Source organism: Lepidochelys kempii, chromosome 12 (assembly GCF_965140285.1).
Source record: "Lepidochelys kempii isolate rLepKem1 chromosome 12, rLepKem1.hap1, whole genome shotgun sequence".
Classification (NCBI taxonomy): Eukaryota; Metazoa; Chordata; order Testudines; family Cheloniidae; genus Lepidochelys; species Lepidochelys kempii.
Genome location: NC_136391.1, coordinates 2,419,258 through 2,435,591, shown reverse-complemented (window position 1 = coordinate 2,435,591; position 16,334 = coordinate 2,419,258). Strand labels below are relative to the sequence as shown.

Genomic DNA, 16,334 nt, shown 5'->3' with positions numbered 1-16,334 from the left:
TCAGTGCACATTAGGTACATGAATGGGATGGAAGATATTTTATTTGTGTGTACACAACCTACTAAAAAAAAAGAGTTAACTTGCATCTATGTAGTAAAATAATATCATGAATACATGATCACATGCTAGCTCACAAATGTTCTACAACCTTAGGTAAATATATCTTTCATACTCTGCATTACACTGTATTCCAGTCATTTAAAATACATACTAAACTGCTTTTAAATTTGCCACATATCCAGCACAACAGAACAGTGGAAGTTTGCAGACATACACAGGCCATCTAAGTTTGTAACTAAATTAGCATAATAGTTAACTGTGTGACCTCCTCATAAGTGCATAAGACTGAGCTGCTGTTTGATAAAAAATATAGACCAAGCTTTTCAAAAATTGGTTCTAAAGTTATGCTCCTCTGAATTGCACATTCAGGCACTGAAAGAAGCCTGATTTTCTTAAGTGCCAAGCTCCTGGCTGCTCTGACTTCACATGAAAATCATTAGGAGCTGCAAGAAGCTTGGGAACTTTTGAAAATCAAGCTACTTCTTTCAGTGCCTAAATATGCAATTCAGGAGCTTAACTTTAGCTACCAATTTCTTTAAAATGCTGACTATAGAATATGGTTGCTAAGTCATTAAATCTATACCATAGAGAAGAGTATCTTAATTTATATAGGTTTCAGAGGAACAGCCGTGTTAGTCTGTATTCGCAAAAAGAAAAGGAGTACTTGTGGCACCTTAGAGACTAACCAATTTATTTGAGCATGAGCTTTCGTGAGCTCATGCTCACGAAATTTATAGTAATTTATATAGAAATCCAAGTTAACTGCTTCAGTCTGAGAGTGAAAATAGCTTAATATACCAGAAAGAAAAGATTACAAGATTTTCTAATGTTGAATTGTATATACTGCTCTCCAGGAATAGTGCTCATGTAATTATAGTATTAGAAAGAAAATAGACTATGCAGAAGAGTCATTTCTTGACTAGTGTACTTAAATATGCAACCATAATAGTCTTTTAATGCAGTTTGACAGAAGCACACAGAAAGGTGACAAAAAATTATTGGCATGAGTTCAGAATGACTGCATTATTCATTAAGCTCTAGCTGCAGTGCAGAGCCATGTGAATAAATACACCTACACCAGCACTCTGCTTGCTAATGTATCTTTGCCAGAACTATTTCCAAAATTATAAAGGATACACAGCAGCTTCCAGCCATTTAAAAAAATATCAACATGCTAAAAAATATGCCTCTTCTCTCCCACTACCCACAAATTGGGAAAAACAGACAGGTAATTCATTCCCGCATAGACAGATTTATAGTCCAATATCTTGAAATCCTGCCAAGTTAGAAATGGAAACTTTAGATCATCGAAAAAAGGGGGCTAACCATCTTCCCCAGGGGGAATAGAACATTTCAACCCAGGGAATGCATTGAGACATTTTAAAATATGGCATTTAAGGCATTTTTTAGAAATGTTTTGAAATGTATTACTTTAATTTTCCCCTCTTTTTAAGGCCATCTTGGTTGGACTTGATGCCTAAAACACCTTTTTTCCCCCCAGACAGACACAGGATAGTTTTAAAGCTCTAAAGCATTCCTAAAACAGATTTCTATAAAATGTGGCCTATGCAAAATTCAACCTATATGTTCAATTCCTGTTGGTGTTTACTTTTCCCTCTCATTTTCAAAAAACCCCAAAGGAGTGGGGGACATTGGGTGGTTCTAAAGAATAAAATTTGACTTGTGCATAAAATTCCTGTTGCTCTAGTTCAAGGGTCAGCAAACTTTTTGGCCTGAGGGCCACATCAGGGTTCCGAAACTGTATGGAGGACTGGAAAGTGAAGATTGTGCCTCCGCAAACTGCCTGGCCCCCACCCCCATCCGCTCCCGCCCATTTCTTTCCCCCTTAGAATCCCCAACCCATCCAACCCGTCCTGCTCCTTGACCCCTGACTGCCGTCTATCCAACCTCCCCTGCTCCCTGTCCCTTGACTGCCCTGTCGCCTATCCACACCCCGGCCCCCTGACAGCCCCCCCCCAGGACTCCCATGCCTATTCAACCCCTCCTGTTCCCCATCCCCTGACTGCCCCCTCCCCAGAAACTCCACCCCATCCAACCACCTCTTGCTCCCTGTCCACTGACTGCCCCCTGGGACTCCCTGCCCCTTATCCAATCCCGCCGCCCTGCCCCCTTACCATGCAGCTCAGAGCACCAACAGTCGAGCTGCCCAGTCGGAGCCAGCCACGCTGCTGCGCTGCCCAGCAGGAGTTCATAGCCCTGCTGCGGCAGTATGGCGAGCTGAGGCTGCAGGGGATGAGGGGCTGGGGGCAAGCCTACCTGGCCGGGAGCTCAAGGGCCGGGCAGGACGGTCCCGCGGGCCAGATGTGGCCCGCGGGCTGTAGTTTGCCCACCTCTGCTCTAGTTGCAGAAGAACTGGGGTGAGCTAGGAACGAAGAGGAGACAAAAGGAAACCAAGGAGTGGGGGAAGCAGTGCAGATATTGGGAGAAAATACATAAAGTAAAGATGGGAAGCTGCACCAATGGGAAAGGGGCAGCAAATACTTGTTCTGAGATAACACAGGGACTAGGTCAGAGGTGGGCAAACTACGGCCCATGGGACCCTTAGAATTATAGAATATCAGGGTTGGAAGGGACCCCAGAAGGTCATCTAGTCCAACCCCCTGCTCAAAGCAGGACCAATTCCCAGTTAAATCATCCCAGCCAGGGCTTTGTCAAGCCTGACCTTAAAAACCTCTAAGGAAGGAGATTCTACCACCTCCCTAGGTAACGCATTCCAGTGTTTCACCACCCTCTTAGTGAAAAAGTTTTTCCTAATATCCAATCTAAACCTCCCCCACTGCAACTTGAGACCATTACTCCTCGTTCTGTCATCTGCTACCATTGAGAACAGTCTAGAGCCATCCTCTTTGGAACCCCCTTTCAGGTAGTTGAAAGCAGCTATCAAATCCCCCCTCATTCTTCTCTTCTGCAGGCTAAACAATCCCAGCTCCCTCAGCCTCTCCTCATAAGTCATGTGTTCCAGACCCCTAATCATTTTTGTTGCCCTTCCCTGGACTCTCTCCAATTTATCCACATCCTTCTTGTAGTGTGGGGCCCAAAACTGGACACAGTACCCCAGATGAGGCCTCACCAATGTCCAATAGAGGGGAACGATCACGTCCCTCGATCTGCTCGCTATGCCCCTACTTATACATCCCAAAATGCCATTGGCCTTCTTGGCAACAAGGGCACACTGCTGACTCATATCCAGCTTCTCGTCCACTGTCACCCCTAGATCCTTTTCCGCAGAACTGCTGCCGAGCCATTCGGTCCCTAGTCTGTAGCTGTGCATTGGGTTCTTCCGTCCTAAGTGCAGGACCCTGCACTTATCCTTATTGAACCTCATCAGATTTCTTTTGGCCCAATCCTCCAATTTGTCTAGGTCCTTCTGTATCCTATCCCTCCCCTCCAGCGTATCTACCACTCCTCCCAGTTTAGTATCATCCGCAAATTTGGTGAGAGTGCAATCCACACCATCCTCCAGATCATTTATGAAGATATTGAACAAAACCAGGACCGACCCTTGGGGCACTCCACTTGATACCGGCTGCCAACTAGACATGGAGCCATTGATCACTACCCGTTGAGCCTGACAATCTAGCCAGCTTTCTACTCACCTTATAGTGCATTCATCCAGCTCATACTTCCTTAACTTGCTGACAAGAATACTGTGGGAGACCGTGTCAAAAGCTTTGCTAAAGTCAAGAAACAATACATCCACTGCTTTCCCTTCATCCACAGAACCAGTAATCTCCTCATAAAAGGCGATTAGATTAGTCAGGCATGACCTTCCCTTGGTGAATCCATGCTGGCTGTTCCTGATCACTTTCCTCTCATGCAAGTGCTTCAGGATTGATTCTTTGAGGACCTGCTCCATGATTTTTCCAGGGACTGAGGTGAGGCTGACTGGCCTGTAGTTCCCAGGATCCTCCTTTTTCCCTTTTTTAAAGATTGGCACTACATTAGCCTTTTTCCACTACATTAGCCTTCTGCCCGGCCCCATAGCTCCTGGCCCGGGAGGCTAGCCCCCAACTCCTCCCGGGGTCGGATAGGAGGCAGGGGCCGGGCCATGTCTGGCTGTTTGTGGGGAGACAGCCTCCCCTAACCAGCCCTCCATACAATTCTGGAAACCTGATGTGGCCCTCAGACCAAAATGTTTGCCTGCCCCTGGACTAGGTGCTTCCTATTGCTGTCCAGTAACCCCCTCTAGCTAGCTGGAGCAGAAACACCTGCATTGTGCTTGTATAGGAAAGCCAGAAAGTAAAACTGACTGGTATCTTTGTTGTTCAAGCCAAGTGCTGTGCAACTAGTCAATAGCTAGCACAAGAAGCCAGACAGATGACCCGACTGAACCAAAATAACTAACCTACAGAAATCCAATCTTCTCCCAGTGGTTCTACTGCAAGTCCCACTTTAGCAGCTTTAAGTAGCCTGTAGTGGAAACCAAAATTAAAAAGATGCTGTCTATTTGAAATCTAGCCAGTTTAAAAAAAGAGTTAAAAGTAGCGCTAGAAACTATGCAACCCTTCACTCATGTCTTTTTTTAAACTATCATATTTTTCTATTTAGCGTCATTTTTCTCTACTCTGCTGCTCTGTAAAGACCTACACAACAGTGACACTGACTAGGCCCAAAGCTCTTTGAAAAACAGAAAAATGAGGAAGATTACATTCCCCTAATCTCTCAAAGTAATCTTAAATGTTACCTGTAACCAAAGCAAGTAAACTACCCTGAGATAAGTGAGATTTTTTTTTTAAATGTCACTTTTAATACCCATGGGAAGAAAACCATGCCTAAACCAGCTCAGCTAGAGGCCTCGTCTAGGTACAGATTTGCACCAGTTTAAACTAAACCGGTTGAATCACACACATTTTGTTAAATTGGTGTACGTGTGTGTGTAGACAAAGGTCAGAGAAATGGCTGGTTTATGCTGACAGTTCTGAAGGAGAAAGGCCCAGCTGCCACCACAATTCTCAGTGAAAAGAGTATCACATTAAGCTTCTATTGTATAAAAGAAAGCAGGGATTAAACACCAGGGAACCAAACTCAGGACACAGCACAACATCCAGGTGAGAGGAAAGGAGACATAAGTATGCTCACTGTCAGCAGAAAGTGGACCAAGCATACAGCTGTAAGATACAATGGTACTTTTCTGCTTTCCATGTACACTCCTTTTTGATCATAGAATCATAGAATCATAGAATATCAGGGTTGGAAGGGACCCCAGAAGGTCATCTAGTCCAACCCCCTGCTCAAAGCAGGACCAATTCCCAGTTAAATCATCCCAGCCAGGGCTTTGTCAAGCCTGACCTTAAAAACCTCTAAGGAAGGAGATTCTACCACCTCCCTAGGTAACGCATTCCAGTATTTCACCACCCTCTTAGTGAAAAAGTTTTTCCTAATATCCAATCTAAACCTCCCCCACTGCAACTTGAGACCATTACTCCTCGTTCTGTCATCTGCTACCATTGAGAACAGTCTAGAGCCATCCTCTTTGGAACCCCCTTTCAGGTAGTTGAAAGCAGCTATCAAATCCCCCCTCATTCTTCTCTTCTGCAGGCTAAACAATCCCAGCTCCCTCAGCCTCTCCTCATAACTCATGTGTTCCAGTCCCCTAATCATTTTTGTTGCCCTTCGCTGGACTCTCTCCAATTTATCCACATCCTTCTTGAAGTGTGGGGCCCAAAACTGGACACAGTACTCCAGATGAGGCCTCACCAATGTCGAATAGAGGGGAACGATCACGTCCCTCGATCTGCTCGCTATGCCCCTACTTATACAAGATACATGAAGCAAAATGATACATGAAGCAAAATGAAGTCGGAAATCAGGAAACATGAACTGCACTCTGCTGATCACACAAGAAACAGAACAGCATGAGATACAACCCAGTAGATAGAGGACAAGGCAAGCAACAAGCCAGAAGAAATTATACGAGATGGAATAAAATGGACTAGAGAGAGTAGATAAAGGGACAGGAAAGAAAGCTACATAAACCAGAGGAGACAGTTTACAGAAAAGGAAAGTGAGATAACAAGGGCTGGAAAAGAGTCTTTGGCCTGGTCTACACTTAAAAATTTAGAGAAACCAGCTACATTGCTGTCATTGAATGACAAATTCTTAACTCTGAGAGCTGCAGTTAAGCCAACCTAACCCTCAGTATACATGCGGCTAGATCAGCAGAAGAATGTGCTGTTGACCTAATTCACCTCTCCGTGCAGGGTAGTTAACCAGAGACTGAAAAAACCCTTCCATCACGAAAGGAAGGGTCCATGCCAGCGTTTCTCAATTGCAGCTGGGGCCTTTTGTGGGGCTATGACAATTTCCTGAGAGGTAATGGGGGAGGAAGAGGGGAATTGGGTGCGGGACCATTGGCCCCACTCCCTCCCTCCCTGTTGCTCCTGCACACGCCACGCTCTGGACACAGGCAGGGCACAGCACTACAAGAGCTAGATGAGTTCTCGACCTACCTTGGTGTGGGGGAAGGGTTTTGGGCGGTGGGCTCCAGCGGCGGAACTTCGGAAGCCTGGCCATGCAGCCCAGGGGTCTGGCAGTGGGGTGACGGATGCTGACTCCCCGACTCTGGCCACACAGCCCTGGCCTCCAATCATGGAGCTTCAGCCTCTAGACCCTAGTTCCAACCATGTGGCACCAGGTGCTGGCCTCTGGCTCCGGTACCGGGCTCTGGCTGTGCAAGGGCGGGCACTGACCCCCCCAGTCTCGGCTGTATGGCTTTGGGTGCCAACTCCCAGCTCCGGCCGCGCTGCTCCGGTCCCTGGTGCCAAGACCCAAGCTGCACGGCAGCAAGCGCTGATCCCCAGCGCTTGTCCTGGGCTTCAGCTAAGCGGCAGCAGGGGCTGTCCCGGGGTGCTGACCCCTGGCCCTAGCAGCAAGCACTGCCTCCAGTTGCTGCACAGTGACAGTGCTGACCCTCGGCTATGGCCACGCTCCGGCTGTGTGGCAGCGGGCTCCAACCCCTGGCTCTTAGCATGCAGTTTCTGCCCAAAGTTCTGGCTGCGGGCACTGCTCCCCCGCCACAGCCACCAACCCCTGGTTCCGGCCATGCAGCAGCCGGGCTCACTACCCACTTCCATTGCCCCGGCCCCTGCTGCCTCCCCCAACCCCCTTTCCTCATTGCCCTTGGCCCCCACTGCCTCCCCATCTGGAGCTTAATGGGTCCTGGGGCTTGCTGAGAGAAGCGATATTAACAAACATGCAAGTATCACTTCTCACAGCAGACTTACTAGCTAGCTGTGAGGCTGTGAAAAGTGATACTTTTATGTTTGTTAATATCACTTATTTTCACAGCCTCCCAGGTAGCTCCTAAGTATGCTGTAAAAAGTGCTAACATACAAATATCACTTTTCACAGCATTATTTTTATTATTGAGTCTGCAAAAAACCTCTACATGAAGAGATTACACTGATTTGGACATGTATATGTGCATATTTATTTGTTTTTCCTAAAGTTAATTAAGTCTTTTAGGAAAAAGTGTCAGTGCAGCCACCGGGCAGAGTTGGTGGCCGCATTGAGACCACCAGAAAAGTTGTTGGAAGAAGCCCTGGTCTTCGCTCTGCGCCTACGGCACTGCTGCAGGGTCCGAGCGGCGCAGGGGTAGCACCCGCAGTGTAGATATGGCCTTAGCCCTAGAAGTTCTGCTCTAATGCAAATCAAGTGAAGAAAAGGGAAGCCAGTTTATCCCAATCACTTATAATAAAGTTATGAATGGGCAAATATTTTATTTGGCAGTAGCCTGACGTGAAGAGGCCTAGTGGTCCCATGGCGTTCATCTCCAGAAAAATAAGGGCTAGACAGCTGTTCAGTCTCACAGCTCGGGTGTACAGAGGCTGTGTATTAAACCATAGTCACATCAATTCACTGAGGCATGGTCAGATGAAGAGAGACAAGCGCTAGACTGCAGATATTAAACAGGCAACTCCTAGAATCCTGGGCATTATGCGGTAAAGTGTGAACAAGAATCTATGGAGGCACTAAAGGAGATTAGGTTTCCCCTAAACAGTGCCGGAAGAGGGAATACTCCTCATGTAGCCACTTAAAGCAACTTCCACAGTAGTAGAACAGCTGTCTGTCGCTGCAAGTGTCATGGCAGGTCAGCTGCTGACAACAGAAAAAAGTCATGTGACCCATCTTGTTATGAGCGCTCAGCACACTTCTGCATGTTGGGTCCCAATACATTTCAGGTTATGCACCCAAAAATGAGTGGCCACCTATGGAAAGTTTGGTTTAGTGACTTGCTTTGGCCAACATCACATAAGACCTCTAGTAGAGGCAAGGTTAAGCTATGCCTACTCTACCGCAGTAAGTCGACCCATGCTACGCAACCCTAGCTATGGGAACAACGTAGTTGGAGTTGACGTACATTAGGTCGAGTTACTCTGGGGTCTACACAGCCGGGGGCTGATGGGAGAAAATCTCCTGTCGACTTACTTACTCTTCTCGTTTGGGGAAGAGTACAGGGGTCGACTGGAGAGCGATCTGCAGTAGATTTGGCGGGTCTTTAGTAGACCCGCTAAATCGACCACCAGTGGATCTATCTCAGACCATCGACTCCCACGGTAGTGTAGACCTTCCCTTAGAATCCAGTTCTCCAAGGTGGCTTTTGACTGCTTTATGCACAAGCCCATCTTTTCTCTTCCTGCAACCCTGTCTCATTCATGGTACCTTTCATCTTCTGCAACAAACAAAGCAGAAATCCTACAGACTTAATCACTACACAACCCTGATTTGTTCCCAGAGCACTGTTTATCCGTGCACTGAATGAAAGCAGACGTCTTGGGGAAAAAAAATTGTATGTGATCATGTAACTAAAAGTTTATCATAATGCACATGCACAAGTGGGGCGAGTTATGATTGCAGAGGCAGCCTGAATTTTGGTGTTCCCTAAACTCTTGATTTTGTAATCAATGTTCTTTTCATGTATTTTTATATGAAATTTACTGTCTTACTGAAAAAAGGATATGTAAAAACAAATTCCACCATGTGGAATCAGACTGACCTCCACAAAGCTCCCAGACTGCTGTGCTGGGCATCACAACATGGGGAATAGATGGCCAGCCCTCTGTGGAGAAAGAGGTGGTTAGGGACTATTTAGAAAAGCTGGACGTGCACAAGTCCATGGGGCCGGATGAGTTGCATCCGAGAGTGCTAAAGGAACTGGCGGCTGTGATTGCAGAGCCATTGGCCATTATCTTTGAAAACTCGTGGTGAACGGGGGAAGTCCCGGATGACTGGAAAAAGGCTAATGTAGTGCCAATCTTTAAAAAAGGGAAGAAGGAGGATCCTGGGAACTACAGGCCAGTCAGCCTCACTTCAGTCCCCGGAAAAATCATGGAGCAGGTCCTCAAAGAATCAATCCTGAAGCACTTACATGAGAGGAAAGTGATCAGGAACAGTCAGCATGGATTCACCAAGGGAAGGTCATGCCTGACTAATCTAATCGCCTTTTATGAGGAGATTACTGGTTCTGTGGATGAAGGGAAAGCAGTGGATGTATTGTTTCTTGACTTTAGCAAAGCTTTTGACACGGTCTCCCACAGTATTCTTGTCAGCAAGTTAAAGAAGTATGGGCTGGATGAATGCACTATAAGGTGGGTAGAAAGTTGGCTAGATTGTCGGGCTCAACGGGTAGCGATGAATGGTTCCATGTCTAGTTGGCAGCCGGTGTCAAGTGGAGTGCCCCAGGGGTCGGTCCTGGGGCCGGTTTTGTTCAATATCTTCATAAATGATCTGGAGGATGGTGTGGATTGCACTCTCAGCAATTTGCGGATGATACTAAACTGGGAGGAGTGGTAGATACGTTGGAGGGCAGGGATAGGATACAGAGGGACCTAGACAAATTGGAGGATTGGGCCAAAAGAAATCTGATGGAGGTTCAATAAGGATAAGTGCAGGGTCCTGCACTTAGGACGGAAGAACCCAATGCACAGCTACAGACTAGGGACCGAATGGCTCGGCAGCAGTTCTGCGGAAAAGGACCTAGGGGTGACAGTGGACGAGAAGTTGGATATGAGTCAGCAGTGTGCCCTTGTTGCCAAGAAGGCCAATGGCATTTTGGGATGTATAAGTAGGGGCATAGCGAGCAGATCGAGGGACGTGATCATCCCCCTCTATTGGACATTGGTGAGGCCTCATCTGGAGTACTGTGTCCAGTTTTGGGCCCCACACTACAAGAAGGATGTGGATAAATTGGAGAGAGTCCAGCAAAGGGCAACAAAAATGATTAGGGGTCTGGAACACATGACTTATGAGGAGAGGCTGAGGGAACTGGGATTGTTTAGTCTGCGGAAGAGAAGAATGAGGGGGGATTTGATAGCTGCTTTCAACTACCTGAGAGGTAGTTCCAGAGAGGATGGTTCTAGACTATTCTCAGTGGTGGAAGAGGACAGGACAAGGAGTAATGGTCTCAAGTTGCAGTGGGGGAGGTTTAGGTTGGATATTAGGAAAAACTTTTTCACTAGGAGGGTGGTGAAACACTGGAATGCATTGCCTAGGGAGGTGGTGGAATCTCCTTCCTTAGAAGTTTTTAAGGTCAGGCTTGACAAAGCCCTGGCTGGGATGATTTAATTGGGGATGGGTCCTGCTTTTGAGCAGGGGGTTGGACTAGATGATCTCCTGAGGTCCCTTCCAACCCTGATATTCTATGATTCTATGAAAGTTTATCAGCAGGGTCAGGACTTTTATGTCCATAGCACACTTCTGCCACTTGAGTTACCAGATTACCTGGTAGCAAAGGCAATTTATGTTTACCAGCCACTAGAGCAGGCCTAGACATGGGTTTCACAGTTAGGTGTGAAATCAGAGGTGACTACCTCAAGCAAGAGATATGCCCTAGATATCAGTGATTTCAGCATACCTATTATTCTTCCTTTCAACTAGGTTCTTTCACTGGTTCTATAAATATTTTAATTTGGTCAAGCGACAGTTAAGCGCCCAACTCAGTATAGGGGACCAATACCATACTTGTGATTTAAGTCTCTGTCCCAAAGACCTTCCAGTTTAAAAGGACAAAGACACGTTTCATTTTACAGAGAAATCAAGGTTGCTGAAAAGTACTCAAAGACAATTACCAATTCAAAGCTCTAGGGGCCTGCCAGTTTCACTCATTTCCCCAGACTAGGAACAGCCACAGAACAAGCTGATCTAAGCAGTACATACTTGCACTTCCTGCTGTTCAGTTAGACAACCTTCCTATCCGCACTTGCATTGCAATTTTAGATGCTGCACAGTAAAGGATCTGCTAAGGCCAGTGAGGTCTCACTGGAGCAGCAAAGCACCACATCTGCATCTCCACCAAGAAATTGCTCTATTTTCTAGGACAGCACCTTTTCATTGTTCCAGGAGTGGTCGATTCAACCTCTAGCAATGTAATCCAAGTTAAGGACTTTGAATTTCAAAGCACTGTAGAAAGTTTAGTTAAGTTTAACTTTATCCCTTGTCATCAACTTACCCACAAAGTAAGAGTCCACTGATACATACAGTACCATAATGCTGATTACATAAGCGCCACTGAAATAGGAAAGGGGAAGTAGTACCTAGAAATCCTTCCTCCAGTATCCTACCACAAACTTCTCTGGCATCTTTAAATGGTTCATTAATGCACAATCAGAGCTGAAATGGATATAGCTTGTCTAAACTGGCTATTTCCCCACACTTCCAGTGAAACGTGATGCTGTGCAGTCAGACGGGTTGCTGCAAGAGCTGGAAGATGTGATCAGGACTGAACAACCAATCAGGAACAAACATTAAAACACTCAAACTGATATGCGCAGCTCTTTTATCATAACAGAATGAAGGAGGCATTAACAGGGGCAGCACAGTCCATTTTAACAGCCCTGAAATTAACCAATGGAGGATGAAAGCACAAGTGGATTTCTTAATTCATAAAAACAGTACACTGCTAGTGAACAACATCACTTAACAAATACACCAGAGGTTCCAAAGAACCTTTCTACCAAACGTTCTCTTTCTTCTTGCAGCAAATGGCATGTTGCAAAAAAACACTAACGAAGGCCCATGAAGACATCTGCACAGCAAGATCTGAGTTCTGCTTTGTCTTGTATCAAATTTACACTCCCTGAGAAAGGAGGGATAGGTTGGGCAGGCCACAAGAGCAGCCTCCCCTATACTAAAGGCTTTCCCAGGTCAGATTTGACAATATGCATCAAGGCACAGAGAAATTTGTCTAGAGACAGGTCTAGTTAATCGTGACTAAGATTCACCATATAAAGCAAAAGTCACATAAGTGTGATCCACGACATAAATTTGTTTACTATTTTAAATTGTGTTGGGGGTCTGGTGGGAGTGGAGACAAATCAATCACATCTGATTTGGGAGCAAGTACAACAGGATTTTTCCTAGTATGTCAGTAAAGAACTTCAAGCACTAACAATAATCGAGACAACTTGTTAAAAAGGTAATCACTGCAAGCACGGACACATCACCTTTTTTGATACCTTGTGTCTCTTTTGCTGGTTTTCAGTCATTGTAATTAAGTCTGGTGTACATACAAGTCCCACAATAGCATCCAATTTCCCTGAGTGTCAACTTTATAAACCCACTTCCCATCCACCTGTCCTGTGGATACCTTTTCTCCAGGTCGAATGCTGCCACATTTGAGGGCGTTAATATCGTTCTTGCAATCATCCATGAAGCCACAGATCAGACGGTAATCACTGAAGATGATGGCTGTCATTTTGGTGATATACTGGTGACACTGGTATTCAGTGATGTTACCTCTATGGTCCACCAAACAGGACACCAAGTAGCCTTTCCCAGATAACTCATCTGCACATTCTTTAATCTGTTCAGAGAAAGAGTTGTGTTCAATTATTTAGTAGGAGCAGCTACTAAAGGTAGACATTTTTAGATCAGCAGGTGCACATACGCTGTGATGCAAGTTATGTCTACACAGCAGTTTGGGCCAAGCAGTAGTGAGACTCCCAACCCAAGGCAATAGACTAGGCTAGTGGGGCTCATGCTAGCACTAAATAACTGTGTATACAGCATTTTGAAGCTATGGCTCAGGCTGAAACTCATGCTCTGAACACTAGTGTGGAAGGTGAGCTTCAGAGCCCAAACCACAAATTCAGAATGCTGTCTATACAGCTATACTTAGAGCACTAGCCCGAATCTGTTGACCTGGGCTGGCAGGCTCACTCCCACTCCAAAATGCTGTGTAGATATACCTAGAGAGTTTTAAAAGAGCCAGCCAAACAGCTCTGGACTGCTAATTTGATTTTCAGTAGGCCCTGGAGCACTAGTTAAGTTCCAGAGAACTGCAAGAAAGCTAATCTTGTGCCAATAAGAAGAAAGGGTAAACAGGACAACTTGAGTAACTATAGGCCAGTCAACCGTAGATCATTCCTAGGCAACATAAACAAAGAGCTGATATGGAACTCAATTAATCAAGAATTAAAGAAGAGTAATATAATAAATGCTAAGTAACATAGGTTTATGTAAGGTAGACCATGTCAAACAACAATATCTTTCTGATAAGTATACAAGTTTGGCTGACTAAGGTAACAGTGTCAATGTAATTTACTTAGGGTTTCTGTACAGCATTTGACTTGATACTGCGCAACATTTTTTTAAGAAACAAAATCAACATAACACATTACATAAATTAAAACCTGACTGAAGTCTCAAAATGCAATTGTATGTGGGAATCAAGAGGGTACTGTGACAGGGTCAGGCCAGACGGCTACAGGAGAGTGACAGAAGGCAGATATGTTAGCCCCAGGTTAAGTAGGTCCCTTTTCTCTGGGTAAGGTAACAGGGAAGGTTTTTTTTTTTTTTTTTTTTTTGAAACAGAAAGAAAGTTTATTGGTAACGCTTACAGAATTACCAAAGGAAACAAAACAACTATGCAACAAAACAACGCAATCAGAAGGTATAACACAGCAGCTTTCAGGAGGGAGAAGTGTTCAGGCTAGCCTGGGCCCAGAGCGGGGGGGCTTCCTCGACACTCGTGGTCTTCCACCCCCTCGAGTTACCCAGTGCCGCGCCCAGTGTCACCGATCCTCCCCCTCCTGAGAGTGCCCGGTAAGATGGGCACGGCTGCGGGGTGGGCAGTTTAGGGAGGGGGGGGTAGACACCCATGTATTATAGGACCCCTCCTAGATGACAGGAATGATGGTATCCACAGCGGCAACGGCTGGGGCTGGCGTCTCTCGCTCTTCCCCTCAATCAAAGGGTCAGACGGAGGGAACCGGACGGGGTCACCGAGCAGAGAACCCCAGACAGCACCCACCGCTCCTCGAAGGCTTCAAGGGAGTCGGTGGACGCCGCCCAGAGGAACTCCGCTCGGATACGTGAGTGTACTGAGGATCGAAAAACGGCCCCACAATCGCAGGACGCTTCATGGGCCAACCTCCTCTCTCTGGTTTTATAAATGGCTGTTTTAGCCAAAGCTAGGAGGAGGTTGACCAGAAGATCCCGCGACTTTGTGGGGCCACGAATGGGAAGTGTGTAGATAAAAAGGTGGGGGGAAAAATGAAGCCAGAAGCGTAATAAAATATTTGTGAGGAGCCAGAAAAGGGGCTGCAATCTGGCACACTCTAAATACACGTGCGCCAGGGTTTCCCTCACATTACAAAAAGGACAAGTGTCCGGAATGGGGGTAAACCGTGTCAAAAACACGCCCGTGCTCACAGCTCCGTGAAGGAGCCGCCAACTGATGTCCCCGACGGGCCTTGGGACCAGGGTGGAATACAGGCTGGCCCACCGAGGTTGCTCACCCTCCAAAGGTGGCAGGAGATCCCGCCACTTTGTATCGGGGCGGGACACCAGGGTGTGGGCGTGAAGGGTGTGAAGCGTAAGTGTATATAAGTATTTCCGTAAAGCAATTTGAAAGCTAACCGGCTGCAGTTCGTGCAGCCGGCTTGCAGTGAAAGGGTGAGGGGTGTGTTGGGATCTACGGGGTGGGGGCCCGATGGAAAGGTCCGGCGGGCCTGGGGTAAGGGATGGGCGGGGTGCGCCCTCGCACAAGGCTTGGCTAACATAAGCCCGAGCAGCGGGGGTCAAGGCGGCCTTCACCTCCTGAAGTACGCGCCGGGGGGTACGAAGACTGGAGAGCCCCATGCGCCGAGCGAGCATCAGGGGATCCAGCCAGTCTCTCCGGTCGTAGTCCAGGAGGTCTCCGACCCTCGTGACTTCTGCCAGGACCAACCTCTGGCGCACCGAGCGGGACTCCGCCACCTGCACACGGAGCTGGGGGTTGTGTAGCAGGGGCTCCGTGAGGAGATCTGCCCCCACGGTGGCCGCCACGGACCTGGTTGTTAGAAACTATTTCCAGGTCCGGAGGAGGTCCTGGTAGAAGACCGGCAGCCCGGAGAGGTCTCGCGGAAAACCCCTCGGAGAAAGATAAAAGAGCTGCCGGTCATATCGAAACCCTTGGAAACGGCGCAGGAAGGCGTGCGCCAATATGCTCCACGCCGAACTACTTGCATTATAAAAGAGCCTCTGCAGGGCCTGGAGGCGGAAGACGCGGACCTGAGTGTACAGACACTTCAGGCCCTGCCCTTCTTCCTTCAGGGGTAGATGAAGAACTCCAACAGGGGCCCAGTGCATTCCTGACCAGAAGAACTCTAGAATCAATCTCCGGAGATGGGTCAGGAAACCCGGGGCCGGGGCCAGGGTGTTGAGCCGGTACCAGAGCGTGGACAGGACTAGTTGGTTAAGCACCAGTGCTCTCCCTCGGAGGGAGAGACATCGGAGAAGCCTCGTCCATCTCCGGATCCGCTCTATCACCCCGCCCTCTAAATTTTGCCAGTTCTCCGGCGGGGAAGGATGCGTGGCGGAAAGGTAAACACCGAGATAGAGCAGTGGACCCGCACTCCACCGGATGGTCTGAAGTGCGGGTGGGAGGGAGCTCACCTGCCGCCAGTCCCCCACCGCCAAGCCAGAGCTCTTGACCCAGTTGACTCGGGCGGAGGAGGCTGCCGAATAGATGGCTTGGCATACCTCCACTCGCGCCAAGTCGCCCGGGTCCTGGACCACGAGGAGTACGTCATCGGCGTACGCCGACAGGACCAGCCGCAGCTCCGGCTCCCGCAGCACCAACCCTGTCATCCTCCTGCGGAGGAGACAGAGGAAAGGCTCGATCGCCAGAGCATACAACTGGCCCGAGAGGGGGCACCCTTGCCGCACTCCTCGCCCGAAGCTGACCGGTTCAGTCAGGGTCCAGTTGAGCCTAACCAAACACTCCGCGGAGGCATACAGCACCCGGAGAAAACTCTCAAACTGAGGTCCAAATC

General features: G+C 47.6%; 1 protein-coding gene across 4 annotated transcripts in view; it reads right to left on the bottom strand.

The window, feature by feature from the left end:
- The window catches only part of GLG1 (golgi glycoprotein 1), a 176,672-nt gene that overhangs the window by 63,377 nt on the left and 96,961 nt on the right, over positions 1-16,334 (bottom strand). For all 4 annotated transcript variants that reach the window (XM_073307096.2, XM_073307099.1, XM_073307098.1 and 1 more), the window contains one exon: positions 12,665-12,880. In XM_073307096.2, coding sequence (XP_073163197.1) covers positions 12,665-12,880 — 216 coding nt within the window. The remainder of the gene's footprint in view (positions 1-12,664; positions 12,881-16,334) is intronic.